The following is a 25649-nucleotide window of genomic DNA, read 5'->3' as shown; positions in this document are numbered from 1 at the left end:
TCTTTTTAATAATTGTATTACTTATTTAGTATTATATTCCTCGTCTTTTAACAATTTATCAATTTTTTTAATTTTAGTTCGTCCTATAACAAAATATCAATTTTTTTTAATAATTGTATTATTTATTAACATTAAAAATACCCTTTAAATTTACAATATATTACACACCTATCATTAACTATCATACAATATTTACAATATTGATAAAATTAATTTAATATCTTAATATAATACTAATATTTGTAAAATTTCATGTAAATTGATAAATAGATATAGGACGAATGGAATAAATACTCATACAGTATATTATATAAATACACAATATGTACAAATATTTTTATTTTTATATTACTCAATATTAATAGAATTACTTTTGAAAATAACTATAAATTATGTATATACATATATATATATGTATGTTACTATATATACATGCTGTATATATATATATATAGAGAGAGAGAGAGAGAGCACAAATTTACTGGCAAGCAGAATGCAAACACGCCCTTGCCCACCTCTCATCTAAAGCCATAGAAGCCATCAATGGAGAAGACCTCGCCGGCGCCGCCGGTCCTGTGTTTCCTACTACTGCTACTCCTCCACGGTGGCGGCGCCAGTCCGATCAACACGGTGGTGGTGGTGGTTATGGAGAACCGCTCATTCGACCACATGCTGGGGTGGATGAAGAAGCTCAACCCGGAGATTAACGGCGTCGACGGCTCCGAATCCAACTACATCAACGCCGCCGACCCGGAATCCACGCGGGTTTTCTTCGGCAACCACTCGCACTTCGTGGATCCGGATCCGGGTCACTCCTTCCAGGCCATAAGAGAGCAGGTATTCGGGTCGAATCGGACCCCCGCCGCAGCGCCGGCGCCGATGAACGGCTTCGCTCAACAGGCTTTCTCTATGGACCCCAAAATGCCCCAGAGCGTTATGAATGGATTTTTACCCGACAAGGTTCGCTATTTAGTACATAAAATAAATTCAAATATATATATCTATAAAATTTAACTTGATTATGGGATTTTATTAGTTAATTTATTTTGTTTTTATATATCTATTAATTAATTTAATATCAATTTGCCTATATTTATTTACTGCAATAACATGCTACATGCATTATCAATTAAATAATCTTATAAGGTAGAAAATTACTATTCTACCCTTCCGGCAGGTAGCAGTTTACAAATCCCTAGTATCGGAATTTGCAGTATTCGACCGGTGGTTCGCCTCCGTGCCGGCGTCGACGCAGCCGAACCGTCTCTACGTCCACTCCGGAACGTCGCACGGCGCCACCTCCAACATCGCGGCGGAGCTAGCGAAAGGCTATCCGCAGCGCACGATCTTCGAGGATCTGGACGACGCCGGCATCTCGTTCGGAATATACTACCAGAACATTCCGGCAACTCTGTTCTACCGGAACCTGCGGAAGGTCAAGTACATCGGAAAATTCCATCCGTACGGCGCGTCGTTCAAGAGCGACGCCGCCGCCGGGAAGCTGCCGCAGTACGTGGTGGTGGAGCAGCGGTACGTGGACTCGAAGATCGAGCCGGCGAACGACGACCACCCCTCGCACGACGTCTACGAGGGGCAGATGTTCGTGAAGGAGGTGTACGAGACGCTCCGGTCCAGCCCGGTCTGGAACCAGACCGCCATGGTCATCACCTACGACGAGCACGGCGGGTTCTTCGATCACGTCCCCACGCCAAACACGGGCGTGCCCAGCCCCGATTCGATTGTCGGCCCCGAACCCTTCCTCTTCAACTTCGACAGATTGGGGGTTAGGGTTCCCACCATTGTTGTCTCTCCCTGGATCAAAAAGGGCACTGGTAAGTGGTGGTAACCAACCTCCTCTTTAAAATTACCACTGGTCATACTATTAATTGATTGATTACAGGCCATTATTGATGCAATTAGGTTTATTAGGGTTTCCAATGTTGGGGGAAATTTTCAAAAGGGGTTTGTGATGAAAAGATCATTCACATTGTGTGATGTAGACAAGATAAGGCTATGCCCATAATTCTTTCTTGAGTTCATACATCCTTTTAGGTCATTTCTTGTGAGCAAAATCAATTGAGGGGTTTGGGTCACTTTCTAACTGTCCACTGCCTCAAGTTTAAATGCAGCAGTGGTTGAGAATTTAATAAATGATATATGATCATAACACCCCCCCACCCCCCCCTACATTGTTTGGATTTTTGAACCTAGAAAGTTTTCAGGTCAAGTGACTTATGTGTGAAAATGGTGGGTGCAGTTGTTCATGGCCCTAATGGCAAACCATTCCCAACATCCGAGTACGAGCATTCTTCGATTCCATCGACAGTGAGGAAGATATTCAACCTCAAATCACCTCCTCTTACGAAGAGAGAGGCGTGGGCGGGGAGTTTCGAAGGCTTGTTCCAAGCGATGAACCAGCCAAGAACCGATTGCCCTGGTTCGATAACCACATTTCATTTCGATCTTCTTCAAGTCCAAACTAATAACAAAGTAACATTTCTGACAAGTCTGATGTTTTGAGTTCTAATGTGGTGTTGAAACAGTGAAACTCCCAACACCGGTTAAAATCAGGGAGGGGGATGCAAACGAAGACTCTAAATTGAGTGAGTTTCAGCAGGAGCTGATACAGCTTGCTGCCGTCCTCAAAGGAGACGACGTATTGACAAGCTATCCGGGGTCGATTGGTAAGGATATGACTGTGAGGGACGGGAAAGCGTACATGGAGAATGCTGTAAGAAGCTTCTTTGAAGCAGGCTTTGCTGCTAAAAAGATGGGGGCTCATCCCGAACAAATCGTCAGAATGAGAACATCTCTATCCACAAGAACATAGATCCATCGAAACAACATGTGTACTAAAAGAAACATCAAAACATGCATTCATTGTTAAATGTGATCCATCTGTACTAATAGAGTGGCTATAGACCAACAAATATCGCCGACTATAATGCAGAAGAAGACAGTGTATTATTATGTGTATTGTAAAAGTTTTACCTTACAAGCTTTTAGAGATATAAATCAATACAGAAAACATATTTGCAGAGGATGAACTTAAGAAGAAAGGCTTTTTTTTTTTTTTTTTCTCTATATTCCGAATCGAAACTCAATGTAGTTAAATTGCATGTTTCACCAGTGTATGAATGCCGCAGAAAGAACAAGCTCAAGATAAAAGGGAGGTGCCATAAAAACTTTGAGCGATGATCCATACTGTTTGCAGACCTACAGTGTGTCCCAATTGGGAATATTCGCGCTCGCTTCATTCACTGCTTTGACAAGCCGTATCTGCGAGAATAGAAATCCGGATTCTGCGTTATCGCATCAAATTTTGACACAGGGACAGGTTGTAATAACCAAAGGGATGGATGATACGAGAACATACCACGCTTTCAGGGACGCCTGGAGGAGGTAACGATATGTTTCTTGGGGGAGGACCACTAAGGTGGGATCTCTTGTCAAATCTCCATTCCCCAATCTTCCCGTAGGTTAGTTCGCCCTGCCATTGTTCTTGTTAGTAAGTGCCATTGCATGACCACAGACTGCTCGCTTTAGAAAGATTAGTATCGTAACGCGAAGGCAATATACCTTCATGTTGTAATCGCATCCGTATGTATAATGGATGATGAACTTGTTGCCAACTTCCAAATCCCATGGTGGCTAAATGAAGAAACAGGTTAGTGATAAACATTCGAATGGTGATACAGCATAAAGAAAATATATAGCGATCATAACGCAGACCTGCAGCATGAAATCCTTGCGGAGAATGTGTCTCACTCCGTGCAATGCAGAAGCAACGGCATAGCCATACCTATCGTAGATAGATTCAATATCGAATTCATGCAAATCTTTACCAAGTCTCTAAAAATTCACTAGCTATATTATAACCCAAGCCTAACTTACATTTCCAGAACCCAACCGAAAACCTTATCCGTCTCAGGATCATTTTTCATCCGTAAGGATACATTCATCCATGTAGGTGCAACTTTCTCTAAGAGAGACTGTATCAATAAGAGCAAACGTATGTTAAACAATGATCGGACAAGGAACAATAGAAGTTTGAAAGTTAGAAACTCAGGCAGCAACGATTTTTTGTAGGAGTTCTGTAAGAACATTATTTCCTATGTACACCTTACTGACCGGACATGCATATAGTTTGAATCACAATACAGCAAGTGATTATCCTTTATAGCAGCTAAGTACGCAATAGAAATTCTGAGAAGAAGATTTGCATGTACATCTAAGATATAAAAATGCATACTGACACTGTACCTTCTTAATTATCACAGGAGAGTTGCCAATTGGATCGATGTTGGTCACGGGACCTTTCTCTTCAGGATAATATTTTCTTACAATTTTCTCATGCTCTTTTGGTGTTATGTAGAAAAAGGGGAATGCAGCAGGGTGATTTCCATGAGCCAAATTTGGCAATGGATTAACAAAGACGTGATCAGGTTCCGCCATTAGAATGTAGCTGCATTGGCAATAGCATAAGAAAGGAATTATATAAAACAATTATTTTATAAAAAAAATGAAGATTTTCGAGTGTTAAGCAGGGAAACATACTCCTCTTCAATTGTGGCTTTCTCCAACCACTGCACAAACGCCCAGGGTCTGTTCAAAACTACATAGCCCTATTGCAACATTTTAAACAGAATGAACTTCAAAGTGGACCAACAAGAGGCAAAAGAACGATACTATTTATAACGATGGAACACACAAAGAACACTGGAAATGAAAGGTGAGCATTTAAACACATGATCTATTTTTCATTGTTTTTTCAGCTAAATAATCTTTACCACCTGATCTTGTTTTCATACTTTCACTAAGCATATGTTGAATATATCATTGTGGTCATAGATCTTCGACTCCATGGTAGTTTCAGGATAGACTAATACAGGGATTAGCTCACTCCTACTCTAGAATCTGGAAACAGGGAATTACTTGACAAATCATATCCCACTGCATCTTCTTCCGATGCCTTGAATATAGGTTATCACATAATTTTGATTGCTTAGCTTAAACTTCGGACTCATCAGAATAGGCAGGAAAGCTTCATACTAATTGTAAACTAAAAGATACTCTAAGCTTACTTGATCAAGCCCTTCGGGGAGAGGATCTACAACAAGAGTCGGCATTTCCTCCATCAAATTATCAGGTTTTCCTGAATGCAAAACCCGTGTGAATCCTCCCATATCCGATCCAGGCACTTCCTTCATTTTTTTGTACCAATAGTACATAATTCGACATTGCCATTTGTTATACACTCCATCTGTGGCTGTGACAGCAACATGGAATTTTGCACCTCCTCCCTTTCTCAGCTCATTTGGCCGACTTACAATGGGATCATTCAATTCCTTTGTATCAGTCTCGCTTTTATCAGCCTTGTGCATCACCAAAGTTAATAAATTATACGTTGCCAAGAAGAACCCAAAAGCCAACACCATCAGAAAGAAGGGTGAAGCACGTCCTGCATTCTTCCTTGGAATCATTGTTCCTCGACCAGGTAAAAACTCAAAATAAATTCAATACCAAAACCCTGAACTAATTGAATCTGCAAGATTCACCAAAATCCAGCCCTCCAAATCACCAGCTCAGCCGAAACACACAAGCTTCCACCTTCAGCACCAATTACCAGCAACCATAAAAATAATTTTCTACTGATTTAAACTTAAGGAAAAGAAAAGTAACTAAAAACGAAAGATAAGATTAAACCTTTCAGATTTTCTATTAAATACAAAATTCAGTGCACAAAAATCCAACAATTACCGACTAGAAGACAGCTTCAGCATCACAAAAAGGTTTCCCCGCCTCCCCTGGTTAAAACCCTGCTGTTCACAACACGATTCGACCTGCCAAACAAATTGCACCAGAATAGCCCTAATAATTATCAATTAAATCACCCATACCAACAAAAACTTATAAAAATAAAAATCCCAAACGCATTCACGTAAACTACACAACACAATAAACCCCCAGCAGTCGCTTAAACGCCATCGAGAATCAATCCGCACAAGGAAACACTACAGACAATCATCCAACAAATCTACTCAACATACCAAATTGGAAAATGAAGGCACCGGAAAACGAACGAGACGAAACGCAAAAACAGGGAGAGATTGATTATATGGAGAAGTAATTCGATGTCAACGTCTTTGCACAGTGGCCGTCTCTGACTTCACACGTACAGATCCACATTCAATACATAAACAATAAATGCTGCCATTCACGATTAATAGTAATATAATATGTATGTATATATATATGTATATCTCAATTCAACTACGAATTTCTTTACCGAATTCGTCGCTTCCATAGCAGAAGACAGCGATTATTTGGATTGTTTATCCGCCGAGCTGTAGTCACCAGTCAACCATGGAAGGTTAGGGAAGCAAAGTACGCGCTATCAGTGGTATTTCCTGAGACGATGGCCAACGTAATAAAATAAAAATAAAAATAAAAATAAAAATAAAATAAAATATAGTAGCAGTAGTACATAGATTATAGCGCAGTTATAGTAAACACGACTTTGGTGTTTTTTTATTCTCAACCGTTCCTCTAAAGTCGTGTTTATCATCAACACGTTGTTTTCAATTTTCAGTAGGTTTGGTGGGGAAAAGGACCTGCAGAGAAAAATAAGATGCAAACACTTATTAAAGTGAGTATTTATAATTTATTACTTCAAAACAAATATTACTAATATATATAAATACAAATAACGACAAAGCAGTTACATGCAACAATTACAATTACTATTCTTACACTAAAATACTAGTAATTCAATTCAATTACATCTTCTTCTATAGAGTTAGGCACAATGCACATATACGTACATATATATAATATGTGTGTGAATTGTGATACCAAAACTGGAAAAACATTCGAGAAGTAAGAGTACTAATAGTAGTGAAAAAATCGAAACATCATCAACAAATTCCAACTGCTAGAAAAATGCCCTGCTACCATAGAACACCCTGGAATTGTCCTTAACCTTCTTCTTATTATTCTCGACATCGTCGTCGTCGTTGTCGTCAACCTTCTTGTCGGGGCCATGAATCTGGGCATGAGGCTTGTCCAGATCCATCGGCAGCTTCATTTTGGCCAGGGATTCAGTGAACTGCTGCATGCTCCTCATGTACATATCAACTATCTGTTGCTGCATTGCCGACTCCTCCGCCTCCGTCTTCAAGTTTCTTGCCAACCCGATAGGCGGGGATGGTTTCTTCTCGCTTTCCTCCGCCATTTCCAGATGGGATTTTGCCGGGATCTTCTTCAGCGACGCAGTGTCTGTGATGATCACAGGCGACTGTTTATCAGTCGGGGATGTCGAGAAATCTGTGTAGGTGCGACCCTTTTTCTGCTCCATTGAATCGGCAGCTGAATTCGGGTCGTCGCTTAAGCTTGTCATGGTGGAGCTGAGAAAGCTGGAGTTGTGGAGGCTTCCATTAGGCGACACTGACTCATCGGCCTGGAATTCGTCCGATGAATTGCCTGCCATTTCACAGTCTTCGACAGAGTCCGGAGAAGCTCCAAGATGCAGAAATGATCCATCAGGTTTCCCCAGCCATGGCTGCCAAAGGTTTTTGTTTTTAGCAAAGACTTCAGATACCATGAGATGGTTTTCGGCGACTACGTTCATGTCAGGGAATTCCAGCCTCGAGTATTCTTCAGGTACGATACTTTTATCCAGCAAAAGTTTCGACGTTGCAGAAGTATCAACCGCCAGATCATGGTAAGAATCCGACGGGAGATTCAGGGGAGTTTCTGCATTTAGCGAAAGCGATAATTTGATAGTACCGGCAGGGGAGTGAAACAGGTCAGTCGACGAAAGAGAAAAGTCCTGAGTCACTTTCCCTTTTCCAGAAACTGAAGTAATCGGGACCAAGGCGAAGCCGAGCAGCTGATCATCCATGTAACTCTTGGCCCTGCTCATCATCCATATCTCACATTTCAGGACAGCATCAGCCTGGTTGATTGTGACCAACAAGTCCTCATTGAATTCGGGGTTCTTCCCCCCGCCATTGATGATCCTTGTGGAGAAGGTCTCGTCCGGATTATAGGTAAGGGAGAACTTTGCATACACATCCTGGTTGTCATAGATGCATATGTTGTGTATATTCCTGGCATGATGGACATGGATTTCAAGAGTCCCGGAAAAGGCATCGCTGGATTGTGGATCTGCATTCGGGTTGTAGACGAATCGATCCATGCTCATCCTAAAAAACAGAAGAAAGAAAATACCAAACCAGATCAGAAACAGAGGAAATAAGATTTCTGGAAACTTCACAAGAAATAGATAGACAGATAGATAATAAGGAAAATCAACATGTTAACATGACTTAGAAGGAAAGTAGTAGGGAGGGTTGGAGTGACTGTGTGTGGTATGTGAGAGAGATGATGATGATAGAAGAAGACAAGTGGAGGTCAGCAGTAGGTGAGAAACAATGGAAAATAAAAAAGGGAAAATGATGAAAGTGAAAGAGAGGAGAGGAGAGAGTGTAAGTAAGGTTTGGTGTAGAAGGATGATGAGATTGTGATATTTGCTTTCCTGCAATGAAAACTTGCTCCACTAAAGGAAAATGGAGGTCCCATCTCCATTATGCACCTGCACCTTTCTTGCTTCCTCTCCAGACTCCCCAGAGATTTTTATTTAATTCTCTAGCCCACTATCATCAACACATGTTGCATGTCCAAATCTAACTACATCAAATTCTACATCATTTTGAAAGACAAGGCCTGCCCACTACTATTATGTAATGTAAGCAACTTTTTCCCAAGAAAATTCTACTGCTGATTGCCTTTCAAAAATCTGATGATAATAGTCTGTTGCCACTACATATAGCTCAAGAACAATGTATCAATAGCTAATGAAGGTATTAATTAAGTTAAGTAATCCCAGCATTGTAGTCTTCTGCACACTAGAGGTATGGTTTTATAACAACGTCAACAGATCAAACTTATGATCATCTTTCTTTACCACAAATTTTGCAATAAGCTAGTTTTCGGTATCCTTTTCATGTAAGTAGGTTAACATTCGTCTTATGTGAATAACAAAATTTTTTTAGGAACATTGGATCATCTAAGGATTGCACACAGAAGCACAAACATTCCAATGGGATTAAAGAGAACATGAGAATAGAAAATACCTTCAATCAATAGCAGAATTAGGAACACAACCATCTTCTATCCATGGATGGAGCTTCAAAGAGAACCAAGAAATGTTGTAATGAAATCGAAAATTATGCTGAGCCACTGAATACACATTTAGTAAAAGAGCACAATGCATTATACCGGCTATGTCGTCATTGTCTTCAATTTCAATGATGTGTGCCGCAGAAGGTAAAACAGTAATTATATATTGCAAAGATGCATTGTAAATTTAACCAACATTAACTCAGTGAAAGAAGTAATGCTTGTTAGTTCCTCTGCAATGGCAACACATATAGAAAGATGCATATTAACCATCAATTATCAAAGGGCTTAATCGATCATGCCTGAGAATTTGTGGCTATGTAATTTTGGGGGAAAGATTTGTTAACAACAGATCATTCAAGTTATAAAACCAATGAGAGGCAATCATCTCCAATGGGAAAATCACCTGATAATTTTCATAATTGTGTGTAAATAAGTTACCATCACAAACATCATCTTCATCATTGTTGATGTTAATACTGTTAGGCTACAAATTACTCCGATTCAACTCAAGAAAATTCACAAGCAAACTCGACTAATCACTTCATTATTGACCAAATCATGCCTCGACTAACACCAAATCAAAACCAAAACATACGCATGAAATCAAATGGATTATTTCAATCTACCCTACATAAGAATAAACACTGTCAATTTGTGAAATAACTACTTTTAGCGCTCCATTGCAAATACTAAACAACAAAAATTGTATAGAAGAGACGAGTCGTCAGCCAGCACGACAGTTGTTATCCTTAATACCTTCTTTGAGCCACCGATCAACGATTTCGACGCCATGACTATCCTTCCTACAGCTGCACTCCATTACAGATTCTAATATACTTCATCATGTTGCGTTTATACGGGTGTGTTTGACGGACTTTGGAGGAAGTTTTGATATTTCTTTAAATAAAAAAAATAAAATCAAAATTTATTAAATTAAATTAAATTAAATATTTATTCTTATATTTTATATTACATAAAAAAAAAAATTAATATAATCTTTAAGATATTATATCGGGTGTTTATATATAAAAATAGAAATATTATTATTTATCTTGATTGGTTAAAACAGAAAATTGAAAATTATTTTTTATTCTCTAATTTTATTTTTTTCGTGTATGCACAAAAATTGAAAGAAATGAAATTGAGGTAATTGTTTATTTATTTTAGTTTTTACATTTAATTTTACAATTTAATTTATATTTATTTGTTATTTTTTTAAAAAATTATTTATTATTTTATAATTTTTATAACATACAAATCTCATAAAATATTGAATTTTCTCCGTCTCTGATGTCACATTTACCTAATAATTGAACATTAAAAATATTTTTTATATTTGTATAATTTTTTTTTAAAAATATCATTCTATTAGTATTATAACACACCAATTGAAATATTTTTGCGATTTTTTCTTAATTTGTACTACGTCGTGTCTAATAATTAATATTCAAATTTCAAAATAAAAAAATAAATGAAATCTTAGAGCCAACTCGATGGAGGTAATATTTAAATTATTATTAAAATAAATTATCAAATTAAAAATATAACTAAAAAAATACAATGATATATTTTTTTTTATCTAATTTATTGATTTTTAATGACCTATTTTTTTTTTTTAATTAGCAATATAACATATTCTCTTTATGTATTCTATTGTTCTATATTTTTCAACATGAATTCTCTATTTTATCATAATTCATTTTCATTCTATACTCAACTTTTATTCTTTGGGTGTGTTTGTTTGGGGGTTTGAATTTTGAGTTGGGATTTGAATAGTAAAAATTTTGAATTTGAATAGTTGTATGATGTGATATAAATAGGTGATGATGTGATGTTTTGAATATAAAATTGATTTTTAGTATAATATAAAAAATAAAAAATAGGTGTTTGATTTGATGTTTTTGGGAGGAAAATTTTGGATGAATAGTGGAATTTTATCCAAATCCATCAAACGAACACACCCTTTGTCTGCATTTTCATTCTCTATATCAAACTCATATTTTAGATCAATATCTAATTTTAATATTTTTTTAATTTAAAATTCAAGTTTCGAACAAACACCTAAATTGTATGTTTTTAATAGCAGCTGCGGGATTTTATGTCATAAAAAAAAACATATTTCATCCGTCTCATATACCATGTTCACAATGCCGTTTATATTTGTCCCACATTTCATGTCACTTTTATTTTTTGAAAATAATTACGCATTTTAATCTCATTTTAAACTTTTTAATTTAATTTTTTTAATTTTAATTAAACTAATTAGTTATCTTAATATTAATTTATAATTATTTATATTATAAGATAATTATTTTTACTAATACATTCTTAATTATCTACTAATTATAGTTATCTTAAATTCTCGTGTCTACACTGACCCAGACATTCGACTTGGTACAGAGGGAGTATTATTCTAAAATAATTAAAATTTTATATATTTTTATATTATTCACACAATTTTTTATATTTTATATAAAAAAATATTCTTTTAAAACAATTTTGCTAAAAGAAACAAACTCGTAATTATTTGAAATTTTAAAGAATAAAAATTAAAATTAAAATAATTATTTAATACTATAATATAAAATATATAGTCTATTGTAATTTCTACTTGCTGGTTTTACTAATTTGATGTGACAAATAGCTCTATGCCATATACTCCCTGCGTCCAGAACTATAGTATTAATTGATATTATATTGATAGTTAGTGTAAAAAATATAGATAAAATATTTTTTTATCCTTGTGAGTATATTAGTGTAAAAAATAGTGATAAATATGTAATAAAAATGAAAAAATAATGATAGTTTTACGATAATATAACTATTTATGAAAATAAAATTATTATTTTGAGAGAGAGTAAGAAGAAGTGAATACAAAATTACTAGAAGCAAGTCATGTTATACACGCCAATTGGATGTTATACTAATTTTTTAATTATTTTTTTAAATTATGCAGTTGATAAATATATATATTGAAAAAGTAATAATAATAATGGCAGTTATTGAACAATTAAACTATATTATTTTTCACGAGAAATATATATATTTTTAATACTTTAACATAAACTTTTAATGTTCGATATATTAGAGATGTAAATTTGTCTATCAAATTGTATATTTAAATATAAATGTCACTTTCTTTTAATAATAATCCAATAAACATTTCTAGTGTCATATATTTACGATATTACTATTGTTTTTTTCAAAATTTTTAAATAATTCTCTCATATTACATCAGTCTCATAATAATTATTGCACTTGATTAATGATAGGATATTTAATAAAATATATTTTAATAATTAAATTAATGATAATAGATAATAATACTATCTTATTATTTTTTTTTATTTGAATGATAGTGTTAAATATTTTTAAAATAAAATTTAATATATTATTATAACAAATTTAAAATATATACTAAATATTTTACTCTATAATCTCAATAAAATATATACTTTGTTAAAATTATTTTAAAATAATAAAACTGTATATAATACAATAAAATAAAAATATATTTGTTTATTTATTTATGATTAACATAAATTTATTTATAAAAAAATATAAAAATTTAAATGTAGATAAAAAAAATTATTTATTAAAAAAATAAAAAATATATTAAAAATGTAATTAAATTAACTGAGAAAATAAATAAAAATAAAATAATTTTGAATAAATTTTTAAAAAATTAATTAAATTAATTTATACTTATTAAATATATATTTAATATTGATAAATTTATTAAAAATGAGATGCATTACAGAAAACGGGTCCAAGGACCGAAACGAATATTATTTATTAATTAAGCAATTATTTTAATTTTTATCTTATATTTATAAAATTTTAGTATGTTGTCGTTTTAATTATTGGTATGACAGCTACGAGATAAATATAGGGTTTATCCGACCATATATAATTTTATGACGGATGAATATTACAGAAAAATATATATATAATACATATGCATACAATTATTTATAAAAATTAATAATCTAATACAAAAGTATTAATTTTAATATTATAATAAATATTTTCATATCTAAACTAAATATATTCATTTAAAAATACAAAAATGAACATTGATAAATTATTATTTAAAAGGTAAAATAAGATGTTTATATAAGTAATTTACAAATAGGGAGTTTAAATGAAAGAATTTATAGATAGGAAAGAAAGAATTTAAAGGTAGGAAATGACAATAAAAAAATAATTAAGAGTTAAAGAATTTTAAGATAAATAACTTTTATTTGATCTTAAATAATAATTTTTATATCTCAAATTTAGGGTTGTATTTAATATTAGATTCTGTAGGATTTTGTTGGGCTTTCAAAGTCTGCGTCTATTCAATTAAGATTTTTAAAAGTTAAAATTTAGAGTATTCAATCCAGACTTTTAAAGTCTGAGGTATTTAATATAGACTTTGAAAGTTTATAGATTTTAATGGATTGTAATGGATTTTTGTGAAAATTTTGTATAGAAAAGAATATTTCCTTACCATCACAGATTTTGATGGATTCTTAAAATTTTTTATTATTATTATTATTATTATTATTATTATTATTATTGTTGTTGTTGTTGTTGTTGTTGTATATATGATCAATAATATGATAATATTTATTATTATTATTATTATTATTTTTAATAAAAATAATAATTTAAAACTAAAATATATTAGCAAATTATTAGGATTTTTATAAAAAAATATATTTTATATTATAAATATAATTTTAAATGATATTATTATATTACTGTCGTCTTTTTTTTTTTTTAATTATCGAATACACTATATTATCATTACGATAACGGTGAAATAAATATTTAAATATATATTTTTTGTTGAACCGTTAATTTATATTTACTTATTTATTTTAATATTTTTTTCAAAACTCATAAATTATATATTTATTAAATATTAAATATTACTTCCTCCGTCCCAAACATCCTGCAACATTTCTTTTTTGGTAAATCTCAAACACCATGCAACATTTCCAAAATAGAAAATAATTAATTATACCTAATCTCTACCCTACGCTTTATCCCCACACATCATCCAAATAAAATAATAAAATATATATTTCTCTCTCTATCACATCACCTGATTTCTAAATTATTCTACTTAATACTATCCACCTAGAAACTCGTATCAAAAGTAAATGTTGCACCTTGTTTGGGACGGATGGAGTATCTTATTAATATTGATTCATTATATTTATAAAATTTGTTGTTTGATATAAATTTATATAATTAATATATATTCACAAAAAAAATTATTTTAAAATCCTAAAAAATTCATATAAATCCATAAAAAATTCAATCAAATCCGTAGAAATTCATATAAATCAATTACTAAAATCTATCAAAATCAACGTAAACTCTGTGGATTTTATAAATTCATATAAATCCATAGACTTTTTAAAATTCATTAAAATCCCAAGTGAATACACCCTCTTAATGTATTATTTTTATCATTATTATATATTCTATTTAAAAGAATTTATTTGCAATTATAGTAAAAATAATCATATTTAAATACACCCTTAAGTGTGTTTTGTTCAAGTTTTAAATCCCAACTCAAAATCCAAACTCCTAAACAAATACATCCTTAAATGTGTTTTGTTCAAGTTTCAAATCAAACTCCGTATAATTTAAAATATCATATTAAAAATTATTTATACATAATTATTTTAATTTCAAAATTTTATAATTTTAAAAATATACCAAAGCACTAAAATACGATCAAATAAATACCAATATTATTATATTGAAATATTTTATTATTAAAAAATATCAAAACTTTAGTAAGACTCTTTTGAGATGGGATCCATCCACCTTAAATTATATAAAATGGGGAGCCTGCTGATATAACAGAGACATGGAGTGTTCTTTTTATAAAAACAAACACTGCTTCCTCCGTCCTACGTACTATGTCTATCTTGTCGTTTCTTTTCTTTTTTGAAAAATGATTACACACTTTAATCTTATTTTAATTTTTTTAATTTTTTTTAAATTTTTAATTAAACTAATTAGTTATCTTAATTTTAATTTATAATTATTTATATTATAAGATAATTATTTTCACTAATACATTCTTAATTATCTACTAATTATACCCCTTCTAAAATACCATGTCTACAGTATAGCAGACACCGTATGTGGGAGTGGGACAGAGGGAGTAATATATTATATATATTTATTATTTATATATTATCTATCAATTTTTTTATAATTCACGTAACAAATATTTTTTAAAATTATTTTACAATTACAAAACAAATACACTCCTACACTCATGTATCACATATCTAAATTCGCTACTTCAAATGACAAATTCTATTATCATTATTATAATAATAATAATAATAATAATACTAATAATAAAATAATAATAATAATAATATATAAAAAATAAAAAAAAAAGACTAATGAACAAATGAAATAGGAGTATTTTTTATTTTTTCAAGTCAAATAAATAATTGGGTCCAATTATTTTCTCAATTAGGGATGGCATACTGTACCGTACCGAAAATATCGATCGATACCGATATTATATTGAACTTTTCGGTATGACTAAAATACATACCGGTACCGTACCGAAAGTTTCAATATACCAAATTTCGATATACCGAAATTTTCGGTACAGTACCGGATATACCGTTTATACCGAAAATTTTAATTTCGACACGATACCGGTATATACCATTTATACCGAAAATTTTGATTTCGGTAGATACTTGTATATACCGATTATACCGAAAATAGAATTTTAAATTTCAAAATAATTAAAAAAATTAATAAATATCACTATTCTCCACCACAAAAATATTATGAAAAAACCAATAAATTTTCAATAGTTTACACATTATTTTTTTATAATTTAAAAAATATTAATAATTATTATTTATATTAATAATTAGATTATTTAATAAAAATAATATCGGTACGGTATCATACCGAAATACCGAATTTTTTGAAAATTCATACCGATATCGTACCGAAACTTTCGATATTTTCAATCCGATACAGTACGATAAGTCGATATTTCAGTATGTTCGATAAATTTATCCATCGCTATTCCCAATCACAATCATGGCTACTAAAAGTGGAGATACCAAACAAAATAGGGGGTGATCTTTTCAAATTCATGTCCTTACATGTTTTATTTGCAATAATTATATGTAAGAATATGTGTTTTAAGCTTAAGATTTATTTATTTTTTAATGTTAAATATATGAAAAGATATGGAGGATATAAAAATTATTTCTATATTATATTAAGTTGTAGTTTTTTTTTTTTTTTTTGTTAAGTAGATAATATATATATATATATACCCGCCCCTTTCGTCTTGGACAAATATATATTTGAATTTTTGTAACAGAAAAAAAATAATAATATTTTGTTAGTCGGGCACAAGTATATAAGATGATTATAATATTTCTTTTATTTATATTTCTAATGATATATTTGTTATTTAATAACGGTTAAGATGTTAATTATGTGAAATCAATATTATGTTGATTTAACAAATTTACAAATTAATTTGAAGTAATTATCAAATCATCATCGAACAAATAGCATATTACTAAATTAGCACGTTAACATAAAACAATTAACAAATCAACAAGACAGAGTCATATGTTGTGTTATACATAAAGTGTCAGTTATATATTGTGTTGAAATCAGCATATATTATACTACATACAATTATATAATGTACTATGTTATATATTGTAGTAATATTTCTTATATAAGTTATATGTTGTGTTATATTGTACTCCCTCCGTCCCAAAACTATGATCTTATTTGAGTTTGGCACGAGATTTAAAAAATATTAATATTATATTATAGTTGGTAAAAGTATGAATAAAAGACTTTTTTTCCATTGTGATTGTATTAGTATAAAAAGTAGTTGCATTTGTGTAATAATAATGAAAAAGTAAGAATAATTTTATAGTAATATGATTATTTATGGAATTGAGACTATTATTTTGGGACAGACAAAAATAATAAACAAGACTATCATAGTATTGGAACGGAGGGAGTATAATTTTTTTTTATAGTATTATTGTGTTAAAATCAAAATATATTATGCTGAAATTATAATTATATTTTGGTTTATATAATTATATAATTTGCTATTAAAATATTTGTATATTATATTAATATTAGTTATTTTTTTATATATAAAAAAAATTGTTAATTTGGTCGTTCTCTATATGTAATTATATATTTTATTTTTAAAAAAAAATATTTGTTATACACAAGTATAAATATTTTCTAATTTGGTCAAATCAGAATAATACTGATTTGATCTAATCATCACGGAAACTAGAACATTGTAATTTATATAAAAGTTAATTATATTTTTTTATTAATGTTTTTTTTTTTACTATAATATAAAACAAATATTTTTAAGTAAAAAAAACTAAACTGATATTCTCAAGTAGGATGAAGGGCTAATATATAGTGTGAATATATATTATATTTTTGGTAATATCAATTGAAATATATATATATATATGTATATTTGTCGAATAAACACGTGTATTTGTATGTGGATTTGGATTTTTCAATAATAAAATATTAAATTTGATGTGATATAAATATATGTTAATGTAAAATAAATTTGTAAAATTTATATAAAAAAATAATTGTATGGTTGTTTCTTTTGTAAAAATCTTCTACAATATTTTTTACAGAAAAATTAATATATCACATACACTTATTATTTTTATATTATTTACACAACTCTTTATACCTCACATAAATATTTTTTTTTTCTTTAAACCAAAACACAGAACAAACATTTGTTGATGGGGAGAAAGAACATCTCATCCCACATCTATTTGATTAATTATATTAATCAAATATAACATATATAATATTTTGTATTTTGTATTAAATAAAATAATAAATTGTTGATGTGGAAGAATGAAAAATTTAAAAAGAAAAATTATTTTGAATTTTATAATGTGAGAAAAGAACCATATAGTGGTTGATAAGTTCATAAGCTCATGTCACATTAGTGGTAGAGAAAAAAAAATCATAACAAATTTTGCATTGAAAATGATTTAACATCTCAATAATGTAATACTCCCTCCGATATAGAAATGTGTGTTCATTTGATCCGGCACGAATTTTAATAAAAATGAGTAATAACAGTTACTTTTTCATTTTATAGTAAAAAAAATATATAAAAATATAATAATTTTTTACTTAAAAAATAAACGAGAATATTTTTGAATGACAACTCAAAAAAAAAGTGAACATAGATTTGAATGACCGATAAAGTATTATGTATGTATATGTATTACTCATTAAATGCCCATTTAATATCCAAATGAAGTAAGAATATCATGCAATTATTTCATTTAATCTATAGTTACTAGGGTTGTTCAAAATAAATACCATTTAATAACATATATTATTAACCCAAATGATATAGAAAAAATCGAAAATTGGTCTCAATATAATAAAAAATTTATCAATTTGGGTCTCAATATAAAGAAATACGTCAATTTTAGTCTAATTATAAATAATTTTTAATTAATTTTGGTCTCAAATTAAAAATCTAACGAAATTGCTTGTGGACTTAACTGACTCTGACGTGGCAACTGATTGGACCAAACACAGCCTATTTTGATCAACAGAGCCGTGTATGCGTAATCTGAGCAATAGGCTGAACAAATAAACACGGCTGTATTAAAACATATACGCTCGTGTTGAGGATAATTGTGGGAAGACATCGGCTAAATTAATTTTTTTTTTTTTAGAATAACGTTAAGGCCAAACAAAACAAGAGAAGTATTTGTTTGTTCAACGGTAACAAAAAAAAAAAAGCAAGAGAGAGAGCAAGAGCAGCCGGAGTAGAAGACATCACGACGGCCGTTGAAATTTTCCTTATCAAACATGGCGATGGATACAAAAAAAAAAATGGTAAACTTTTCTTCCACCATCAATCAACACCGACGTGTATGTTTTTGACATGACCGCGTTTATTTGCTCAGTCTATTGTTCAGATTCCACATACACGGCCATCTTGATCAAAATAAGACCGTGTTAGGTTCAGTCAGCTACCAAGTTATAGTCCGTTGAGTCTACATACGTAATTCTGTTCGATTTTTAAACTTGTGACGAAAATTGATTAAAATTATTTATAATAAGACTAGAATTGATGAATTTTTTTTATATTATGACCAAAATTAGTAATTTTTTATTATATTGGAATGAATTTTAATTTTTTCCTAATAATATAAATCAATCAAAATACATTTTAACGATAATTAAAATTTAAAAAAATGAGAATATAAATTGAAAATGATGCTCAAATAATAATAAAGTATAAATAAAATTTTAATTTGAATATAAATTTTAATTAGAATATTTTATAATAAAAAAGTATAAATAAAATTAAATATATTCAATTTATATATATATATTATACATATATATAATTTTTTCGTCCCACATACAATATACATATTTTTTTTTATTTCGGTCCTATATAATTTGTCATCCCATTTTTTTAAATATAATTATATATTTTAATAGTATTTTACTTTTATAATTTATAATTATTTTAATTTTAATTAAATAATTTAGTTATAAGGAAAAAATTAATTTTAGTCTTAATATAACTAAAATTTATCAATTTTGGTCCCAATATAAAAAACTCATCAATTTTGGTCCTAATATAACCAAAATTTATCAATTTTGGTCCCAATATAAAAAACTCATCAATTTTGGTCCTAATATAACCAAAATTTATCAATTTTGGTCCCAATATAAAAAACTCATCAATTTTAGTCTCAATATAAAAAATTTCAATGAATTTTGGCCTCATTATAAAAATTTTTAATCAATTTTGGTCCCACCTTTAAAAACCTAACGGAAATTGCTGACGTGGACATGACGGAGGTGACGTAGCAGTTGACCTGAAAAGTATACGGCCATGTACAATTATACACGACCATGTTGTTACATGGCCATGTATATTTCAGTGTATAATTATACATGGTCATGTTATACACGGTCATGTACAATTATACACGACCATGTTGTTAGAGGGTCACGTATATTTCAGTGTATAATTATACATGGTCATGTTGTTACACGGCCATGTACAATTAATTATACACGGCCATATTGTTACATGACAATGTATATTTCAGTGTATAATTATACATAACCATGTTCTTACACGGCCATATATAATTCTGCACGGCCGTGTACCTTTCTTTTTAGTCTAAAATTTTAATTTTTTGTTATATTTTTTAATTTTGTTTTTGAATTTAGAATAATTGATATAGTTAAAATGAAAAAAAAATCAATAATAATCATAATATAATTAAAATATATCAATTTTAGTTCAAATATAAGTATTTATTGAGTATGTTCTTTTGGAAAATTTTGTCTAAAATTCGCAAAAAGATTTTTCTTACAAACATCCAATTAATGTATTGAAATAATAAATTAATTTTTAATACTATTATAATATACAAAATTTAAAAATAGTTGTTTAATTAGATGTTTGTAAAAGAAATTTTTTGTATGAATAATAAAATTTTAGACAACATTTCAAAAGAATATATCTTATAAATTTTATATTTGAATTAAAATTGATAAATTTTAATTATATTATAATTATTATTGATTTTGTCTATTTTAACTATATATCAACGGTTATAAATTCAAAAAATATATATATTTTAAAAAAAATATAACAAAAAAATAAAATTTTAAACTAAAATAGAAATATACATGGCCGTGTATTTATACATGATTTTTAAAAAATATATATAACAAAAAAATAAAATTTTAAACTAAAATAGAAATATACATGGCCGTGTATAATTGTACACGGTCATGTTGTTAATTATACACTGAAATATACATGGCCATATAACAACATGGTCGTTTACAATTGTACATGGCCGTGTATTTTCCAGGTCAACTGTCACTTCACCTCCGTCATGTTCACGTCAGGAATTTCCGTTAGGTTTATAACGGTTGGACCAAAATTGATTAAAATTGTTTATAATAAGACCAAAATTGATTGCAATTGTTTATATTGAGACTAAAATTGATGAATTTTTTATATTGGGACCAAAATTGATAAATTTTAGTTATATTGGAACAAAAATTGACTTTTTTCCTTAGTTATATTAATCTTAACTTATAATTATTTTTATTATATGATAATTATTTTGCTAATATATTTCTTAATTATTTACTAATAATATTTTACTTAAATTCTCGTACCTTCAATTATGTGGTCATTTTATCGAGGACAAAAGACAATACTCTCTCTGTCCTTTAACAATTTATCAATTTTTCCATTTAGATCCGTTTCATAACAAAATATTCATTTTTTTTTTTTTTTAATAATTTTACTATCTACCTAACATTACAAATATCCTTCCAATTTACAATATATTATACAAATGTCATTATTTTTATATCATGCAATACTAATAGAGTTAATTTAGTCTTTGTACCTTTATTTCTATTTTATCATAATATAATACTAATATTTCTAAAACTCCCTGCAAAAAACAAATAAATATATAAATACGAGACGAAAGGAGTATAAAATTTGAGTCGAGCTCAAATGAACTAAAGCTCAAGTTCGAACTTGAATTTAAGTCTAGCAAACAAAGCTTGAGCTACAATAATAACTCAAAATCTTAACAAATCTAACCATTATTATATTTCTAACAAGTTCGAGCCGAGACCGAACTATAGATACTTTGTTCTGAAACTCGCTCGTTTACCAGCTCTACCAATAATGTTATCCAATTTCCATGGATTCTATTAAAATCATGGTTTATGCAGTATCCAAGTATTTGTTGATTAACTAATTACTCTATTTCGTTTGTCTAAATAATTACAACTTCAATAAAGATGTAGTACCATCACGAAACATTATATTAAACCACAATTACACAAGCTCAAACCAAAATCTCATCGTATATCCATGCAAGAATTCCAAAGAACACGTATTAATGCAGAGATGAAATCTAAATTAACAAGTAAAAGCTAATTAATATATATATATGAACACTTAGGGTATGTTTCTTTATATGGGTTTGAAAAAAAAAAAAAATTGATTTGAATTTGATATTAAAATAATATATAATAGAATGTTTTGAGATGAAAAAATATATTTTTTTCAAAAAATGTATGTTTACTTGTCAGGTTTTACACCTGATTTTACTATTACAACTTTTTTTTTCCCCTAAAAAAATATCACATCAACACATATTTATATCACATCAAATAACCATTTCAATTCAAAATCAAAACCCAAAACTGAATCTCAGAGCTAAACACACTATAGTTTTTTTGGACAAAAGAAACATACCCTTAAGCTTCTTGTTCTTGCTATGTCTCTCTATATATATATCCCAAGTTACTTGCAAATGTGTAGCTGTAGCACAATGAAATGGATACAATTAAACATACATACATACAGATATGGTGATATAAATACATAAACAATATACCTAAATAATAAGAGAATTACTGAAAAGGAAAGTCACCCTCTTTTTACCCTTTTGGCAAAATGATGATGATGATGATCTATATAGATATATATATATATTCTGTCCTGCAATGCATAGAGCCAAGAGCTAGCTAGCTAGCTGCTGCAGCCATGGCTGAGGACAAAAAGGGTTAGCAATGGCAATGCCCAAATCCAAACCCGAAAGAATTTTCAAGGAACTGTTTCTGTTGGGCAACAGTTGTCATCAAAACATGTCTGGTCTGGTAATCAATTATCAAAAATCTAATTTTCGATTTTCACCTCAATTTATTCCGTTGCCGTAATCTGATCCGGCGAGCATTCCGACGACTCCCGAGGCGGCGGCGGCGGTGGCGTAGATTTCAGATGGATTATTGAGTATTGGTGGTGTTGACGAAGATCCATGGTTTCTGGCGCCCCCTAATTGCAGGTCGGACATGTCTGGAAACCCTTGGGATCTTCCTTCTTCTTCAAACCCTTGATCGTATAAGAAGCCTTTGAAGATATGGCCGCCGATTCGGACCGCCGCCTGGTAAGCGTACTCGTCGTCGCCGTCGTGGAGAGCCGTCACTTTCACGCAATTGAACACCGCCGGCGCGCGGACTTGCTGGGGAAGCTGTGTGTCTTTGAAGCTTATGATTTCTGTGGAGATTTGCAGAAAATTTAGATATCGGAAATGGTGGATAATTGGTTAGTTTATTGGCGGTTACCTTGATGGCTGGAAGTTGTGTCGAAGCTTCTAGGCGGAGTGGCGGTGGTGGAGGTAGAAGTATTATGGGAGGCGGCAGCAGCACCGGCGAGCTTGGGTTTTTTGGCGCCGGAAGTGGACTGTGACGAGCCGGTGATAAGCTGGCGCTCGCGGCGCCGGGCGGCGGGAACCCACGTGCTTTTCACGTGCGTGGAGCAGTCGTAGCCGCGGCTTTTGCAGCACGTTCGGCATCGCCGGTGGGGGCAATCTTTCTTCGCTTGGTTGCCGCAATCCTGACACGTGGCGGCTCCGATCACGGACGAAGACGACGAAGACGGTCCTCCGATTCCGATGCTTCCGCCGCCGCCGCCGATTGCGGCGTTCCGAAGGAGATTCGTGTGATCGGCGATGGTAGGTTTTTTACCAGAATTCTCTACCTGCTGATGCTGCCACAGCTGCATGCCGCCGCCGCGATTTCGCAGGTCTTCATCTGCTCCGGCGCCGATGGTCGGCGCGGTGGCGAGGAGAGGAATCACGCCAACGCCGACGCCGACGCCGATGGTATTCGACGCGTTCAACGAATGCGGATCGAAATTAATCGCCGCCGCGGCTTCCGCCGGATGATGGTGCTGGAAAGACGACGCCGGCGCCACGAAGAAAAACTCCGGCGGCAATCCGCAGTTAACGTGCCTCGTGGGAGCCGCAGCATTAGGCCACATTCCGCCAACAGCCTGGCCATTATTGGCGGCGGCGGCTCCAGCATTGAACCCTAACGACAGGTCTCCGGCGGAGGAGGAGGAAGACGACGCCGCGACCCAATCGGCGAAGCCGCCGGAATCGGAAAGCAACCTTCTTGTAGTAGCCACAACTGCCTGCCGATTCAACTACTACTCCTTCTCCGATCGATCAAATTAATTAATTCCCAAAACAAGAACAAGAAGAAATTAAACAATCCCCAAAATTCCAAAACTGATTGTACGTCTCAATCCATCCCCAGAACAAACACAGCCCAAATCTCGAAGAACATCCAAGAGATAGATAGTCGTTGTTGTTAAGTGAGGCAAATCCAAAAATCCAGAAGCCAAAAGGTGGGACCTCTGAAATTGTTCATTAGAGCAGAAGAATATGAAGATTGAGAGGAGAGAGAGGGGGGTGAAGATCTTTGGAAGCAGCAGCAGCAGCAATTACTGCAGCTAGCTGCGATTGATCTGATCTCTCTCTACTTTTTTTTATTTTTTTCTGCAGAGGGAGGCACAAAATGTTTCTGGTAAATTACTGCAACTGTGGCTGGGGCTTTTTTGATGAAAAAAGTTGTTCTGAGAGAGGGACTGGAGAGCCTCCTCCCATGGCAGGCAGTAATCGCTCAGAACTGTAGGCAGAGGAACCGCAGGGAAGATAAGAAGTAGAAGGAGATGGACTGAATATAGCTGCAAACAGCAAAAATAGAAACCCTTAATTGTTGAAGAAGAAGAAGAAGAAGGAGGAGAAGAAGAAGGGCATGCAGATGCAGTGGGTGGTGGGGTGGGCCTAAGACACACCGAATTTTCTTACAAGCATGATCGATGGATGGATGAGAGTGGTTTGTGTTTGTTTGTTTGTTGGATCGGATATTAATTTGTTCGAAGGGCGGGGTGGGGTGGGGTGGGGGATTGAGGGGAGGTGGGTCGTTTGTCTTCCTCCAGCTTGTCTCACACAGAGTCACAGATTTGCGAGTGATTATTGGAGAGAGAATAAATTTACAGAAAGCAAAAGTGGGAGTGAGAAAGGGAAAGAGAAAGAGAAGGGAAACACTTTTTGATGTGTAGGTTTTTGGGACATTTTCAGAAGCCCTAACCTCACATTCTAGCTCAAATCACATGCTCTTATTATTATTACTATTATTATTATTTTGTTAAATTAGAATAAATTTTATTTTTATACGATATTACAAATTCATTTTAGGGAAAGTTTGATTGAAATTTATGTCAGATAAATTCAATTAAAATTCGGTCTCTGTTAAAATAAATTAGACTGTATTTTCTATTTTATGAATTATGTATATAATAACTTTTTAATTTGTATTTTCTTCTCAATCATTATTGTATACGCAACAAGCACTCGAAATAGGTTGATCAATACTTATAATGTTATAATATACACATTACTTTTCGTTTTACCCTCGTTATAACCTTATATACTTTTAGTTAAATATCTCTTACGTTTTTTCGCGAATTAAAAAAATAAATAAATAATTACCGACTATTTAACCAGGGTTCAGGC

The 25649-nt window shown here is 31.5% G+C and overlaps 4 protein-coding genes across 10 annotated transcripts; 1 reads left to right on the top strand and 3 right to left on the bottom strand.

The window, feature by feature from the left end:
- The first annotated feature begins 455 nt into the window (after positions 1 to 455).
- Positions 456 to 3043, top strand: LOC127259178 (non-specific phospholipase C2). Its single transcript, XM_051286334.1, has 4 exons — positions 456 to 960; positions 1178 to 1832; positions 2258 to 2437; positions 2544 to 3043. The coding sequence occupies exons 1-4, from the start codon at positions 544 to 546 to the stop codon at positions 2828 to 2830; spliced, it is 1539 nt and encodes a 512-aa protein (XP_051142291.1). The 5' UTR covers positions 456 to 543; the 3' UTR covers positions 2831 to 3043.
- LOC127259180 (hydroxyproline O-arabinosyltransferase 3-like) lies at positions 2854 to 6429 on the bottom strand. 3 transcript variants are annotated; one of them, XM_051286339.1, is made up of 11 exons: positions 6290 to 6429; positions 6051 to 6167; positions 5761 to 5843; positions 5085 to 5610; positions 4558 to 4625; positions 4264 to 4465; positions 3895 to 3992; positions 3733 to 3802; positions 3580 to 3651; positions 3377 to 3490; positions 2854 to 3279 (listed from the first exon to the last, which is right to left on the bottom strand). In XM_051286339.1, exons 4-11 carry the CDS (start codon positions 5481 to 5483, stop codon positions 3217 to 3219), a joined length of 1086 nt encoding a protein of 361 aa, XP_051142296.1. In that variant the 5' UTR covers positions 5484 to 5610; positions 5761 to 5843; positions 6051 to 6167; positions 6290 to 6429; the 3' UTR covers positions 2854 to 3216. The 3 variants fall into 3 exon arrangements, with proteins under 3 accessions (XP_051142296.1, XP_051142297.1, XP_051142298.1); XM_051286340.1 differs by having other exon boundaries at positions 6051 to 6163; positions 6290 to 6426; XM_051286341.1 differs by lacking the exon at positions 6051 to 6167 and having other exon boundaries at positions 6290 to 6428.
- Positions 6430 to 6668: 239 nt separating this feature from the next.
- On the bottom strand, positions 6669 to 10040 carry LOC127259179 (uncharacterized). 3 transcript variants are annotated; one of them, XM_051286337.1, is made up of 4 exons: positions 9943 to 10020; positions 9283 to 9416; positions 9138 to 9190; positions 6669 to 8207 (listed from the first exon to the last, which is right to left on the bottom strand). In XM_051286337.1, the coding sequence occupies exon 4, from the start codon at positions 8204 to 8206 to the stop codon at positions 6935 to 6937; it is 1272 nt and encodes a 423-aa protein (XP_051142294.1). In that variant the 5' UTR covers position 8207; positions 9138 to 9190; positions 9283 to 9416; positions 9943 to 10020; the 3' UTR covers positions 6669 to 6934. The 3 variants fall into 3 exon arrangements, with proteins under 3 accessions (XP_051142294.1, XP_051142293.1, XP_051142292.1); XM_051286336.1 differs by lacking the exon at positions 9283 to 9416 and having other exon boundaries at positions 9943 to 10040; XM_051286335.1 differs by lacking the exons at positions 9138 to 9190; positions 9283 to 9416; positions 9943 to 10020 and adding an exon at positions 8318 to 8517.
- Positions 10041 to 22305: 12265 nt separating this feature from the next.
- On the bottom strand, positions 22306 to 24961 carry LOC127258985 (protein LATERAL ROOT PRIMORDIUM 1-like). 3 transcript variants are annotated; one of them, XR_007840411.1, is made up of 3 exons: positions 23413 to 24961; positions 22686 to 23344; positions 22306 to 22609 (listed from the first exon to the last, which is right to left on the bottom strand). XR_007840411.1 is itself a non-coding variant. In XM_051286094.1 (3 exons), the coding sequence occupies exons 1-2, from the start codon at positions 24107 to 24109 to the stop codon at positions 22986 to 22988; spliced, it is 1056 nt and encodes a 351-aa protein (XP_051142051.1). In that variant the 5' UTR covers positions 24110 to 24961; the 3' UTR covers positions 22306 to 22609; position 22985. The 3 variants fall into 3 exon arrangements, 2 of the variants coding, with proteins under 2 accessions (XP_051142051.1, XP_051142050.1); XM_051286094.1 differs by having other exon boundaries at positions 22985 to 23344; XM_051286093.1 differs by having other exon boundaries at positions 22306 to 23344.
- Positions 24962 to 25649: the final 688 nt, after the last annotated feature.

The sequence above is a fragment of the Andrographis paniculata genome, unplaced genomic scaffold (assembly GCF_009805555.1).
Source record: "Andrographis paniculata isolate CXL003 unplaced genomic scaffold, ASM980555v1 Contig5END, whole genome shotgun sequence".
Lineage (NCBI taxonomy): Eukaryota > Viridiplantae > Streptophyta > Magnoliopsida > Lamiales > Acanthaceae > Andrographis > Andrographis paniculata.
This window is presented reverse-complemented; position numbering and strand designations above follow the sequence as displayed.

What these genes read in the sequence shown, in the direction of transcription:
- LOC127259180 (XM_051286339.1), bottom strand. Translation starts at nt 5,483, where the DNA reads ATGATTCCAAGGAAGAATGCAGGACGTGCTTCACCCTTCTTTCTGATG. An exon ending in TCCCCGAAGGGCTTGATCAA is followed by an intron (nt 4,626 to 5,084) that starts GTAAGCTTAGAG and finishes ATGTTGCAATAG; the next exon opens with GGCTATGTAGTTTTGAACAG. An exon ending in AAAGCCACAATTGAAGAGGA is followed by an intron (nt 4,466 to 4,557) that starts GTATGTTTCCCT and finishes TTGCCAATGCAG; the next exon opens with CTACATTCTAATGGCGGAAC.
- LOC127258985 (XM_051286093.1), bottom strand. Translation starts at nt 24,109, where the DNA reads ATGTGGCCTAATGCTGCGGCTCCCACGAGGCACGTTAACTGCGGATTG. An exon ending in CACAACTTCCAGCCATCAAG is followed by an intron (nt 23,345 to 23,412) that starts GTAACCGCCAAT and finishes AAATCTCCACAG; the next exon opens with AAATCATAAGCTTCAAAGAC.
- LOC127259178 (XM_051286334.1), top strand. Translation starts at nt 544, where the DNA reads ATGGAGAAGACCTCGCCGGCGCCGCCGGTCCTGTGTTTCCTACTACTG. An exon ending in CTGGATCAAAAAGGGCACTG is followed by an intron (nt 1,833 to 2,257) that starts GTAAGTGGTGGT and finishes TGGTGGGTGCAG; the next exon opens with TTGTTCATGGCCCTAATGGC. An exon ending in GCCAAGAACCGATTGCCCTG is followed by an intron (nt 2,438 to 2,543) that starts GTTCGATAACCA and finishes GTGTTGAAACAG; the next exon opens with TGAAACTCCCAACACCGGTT.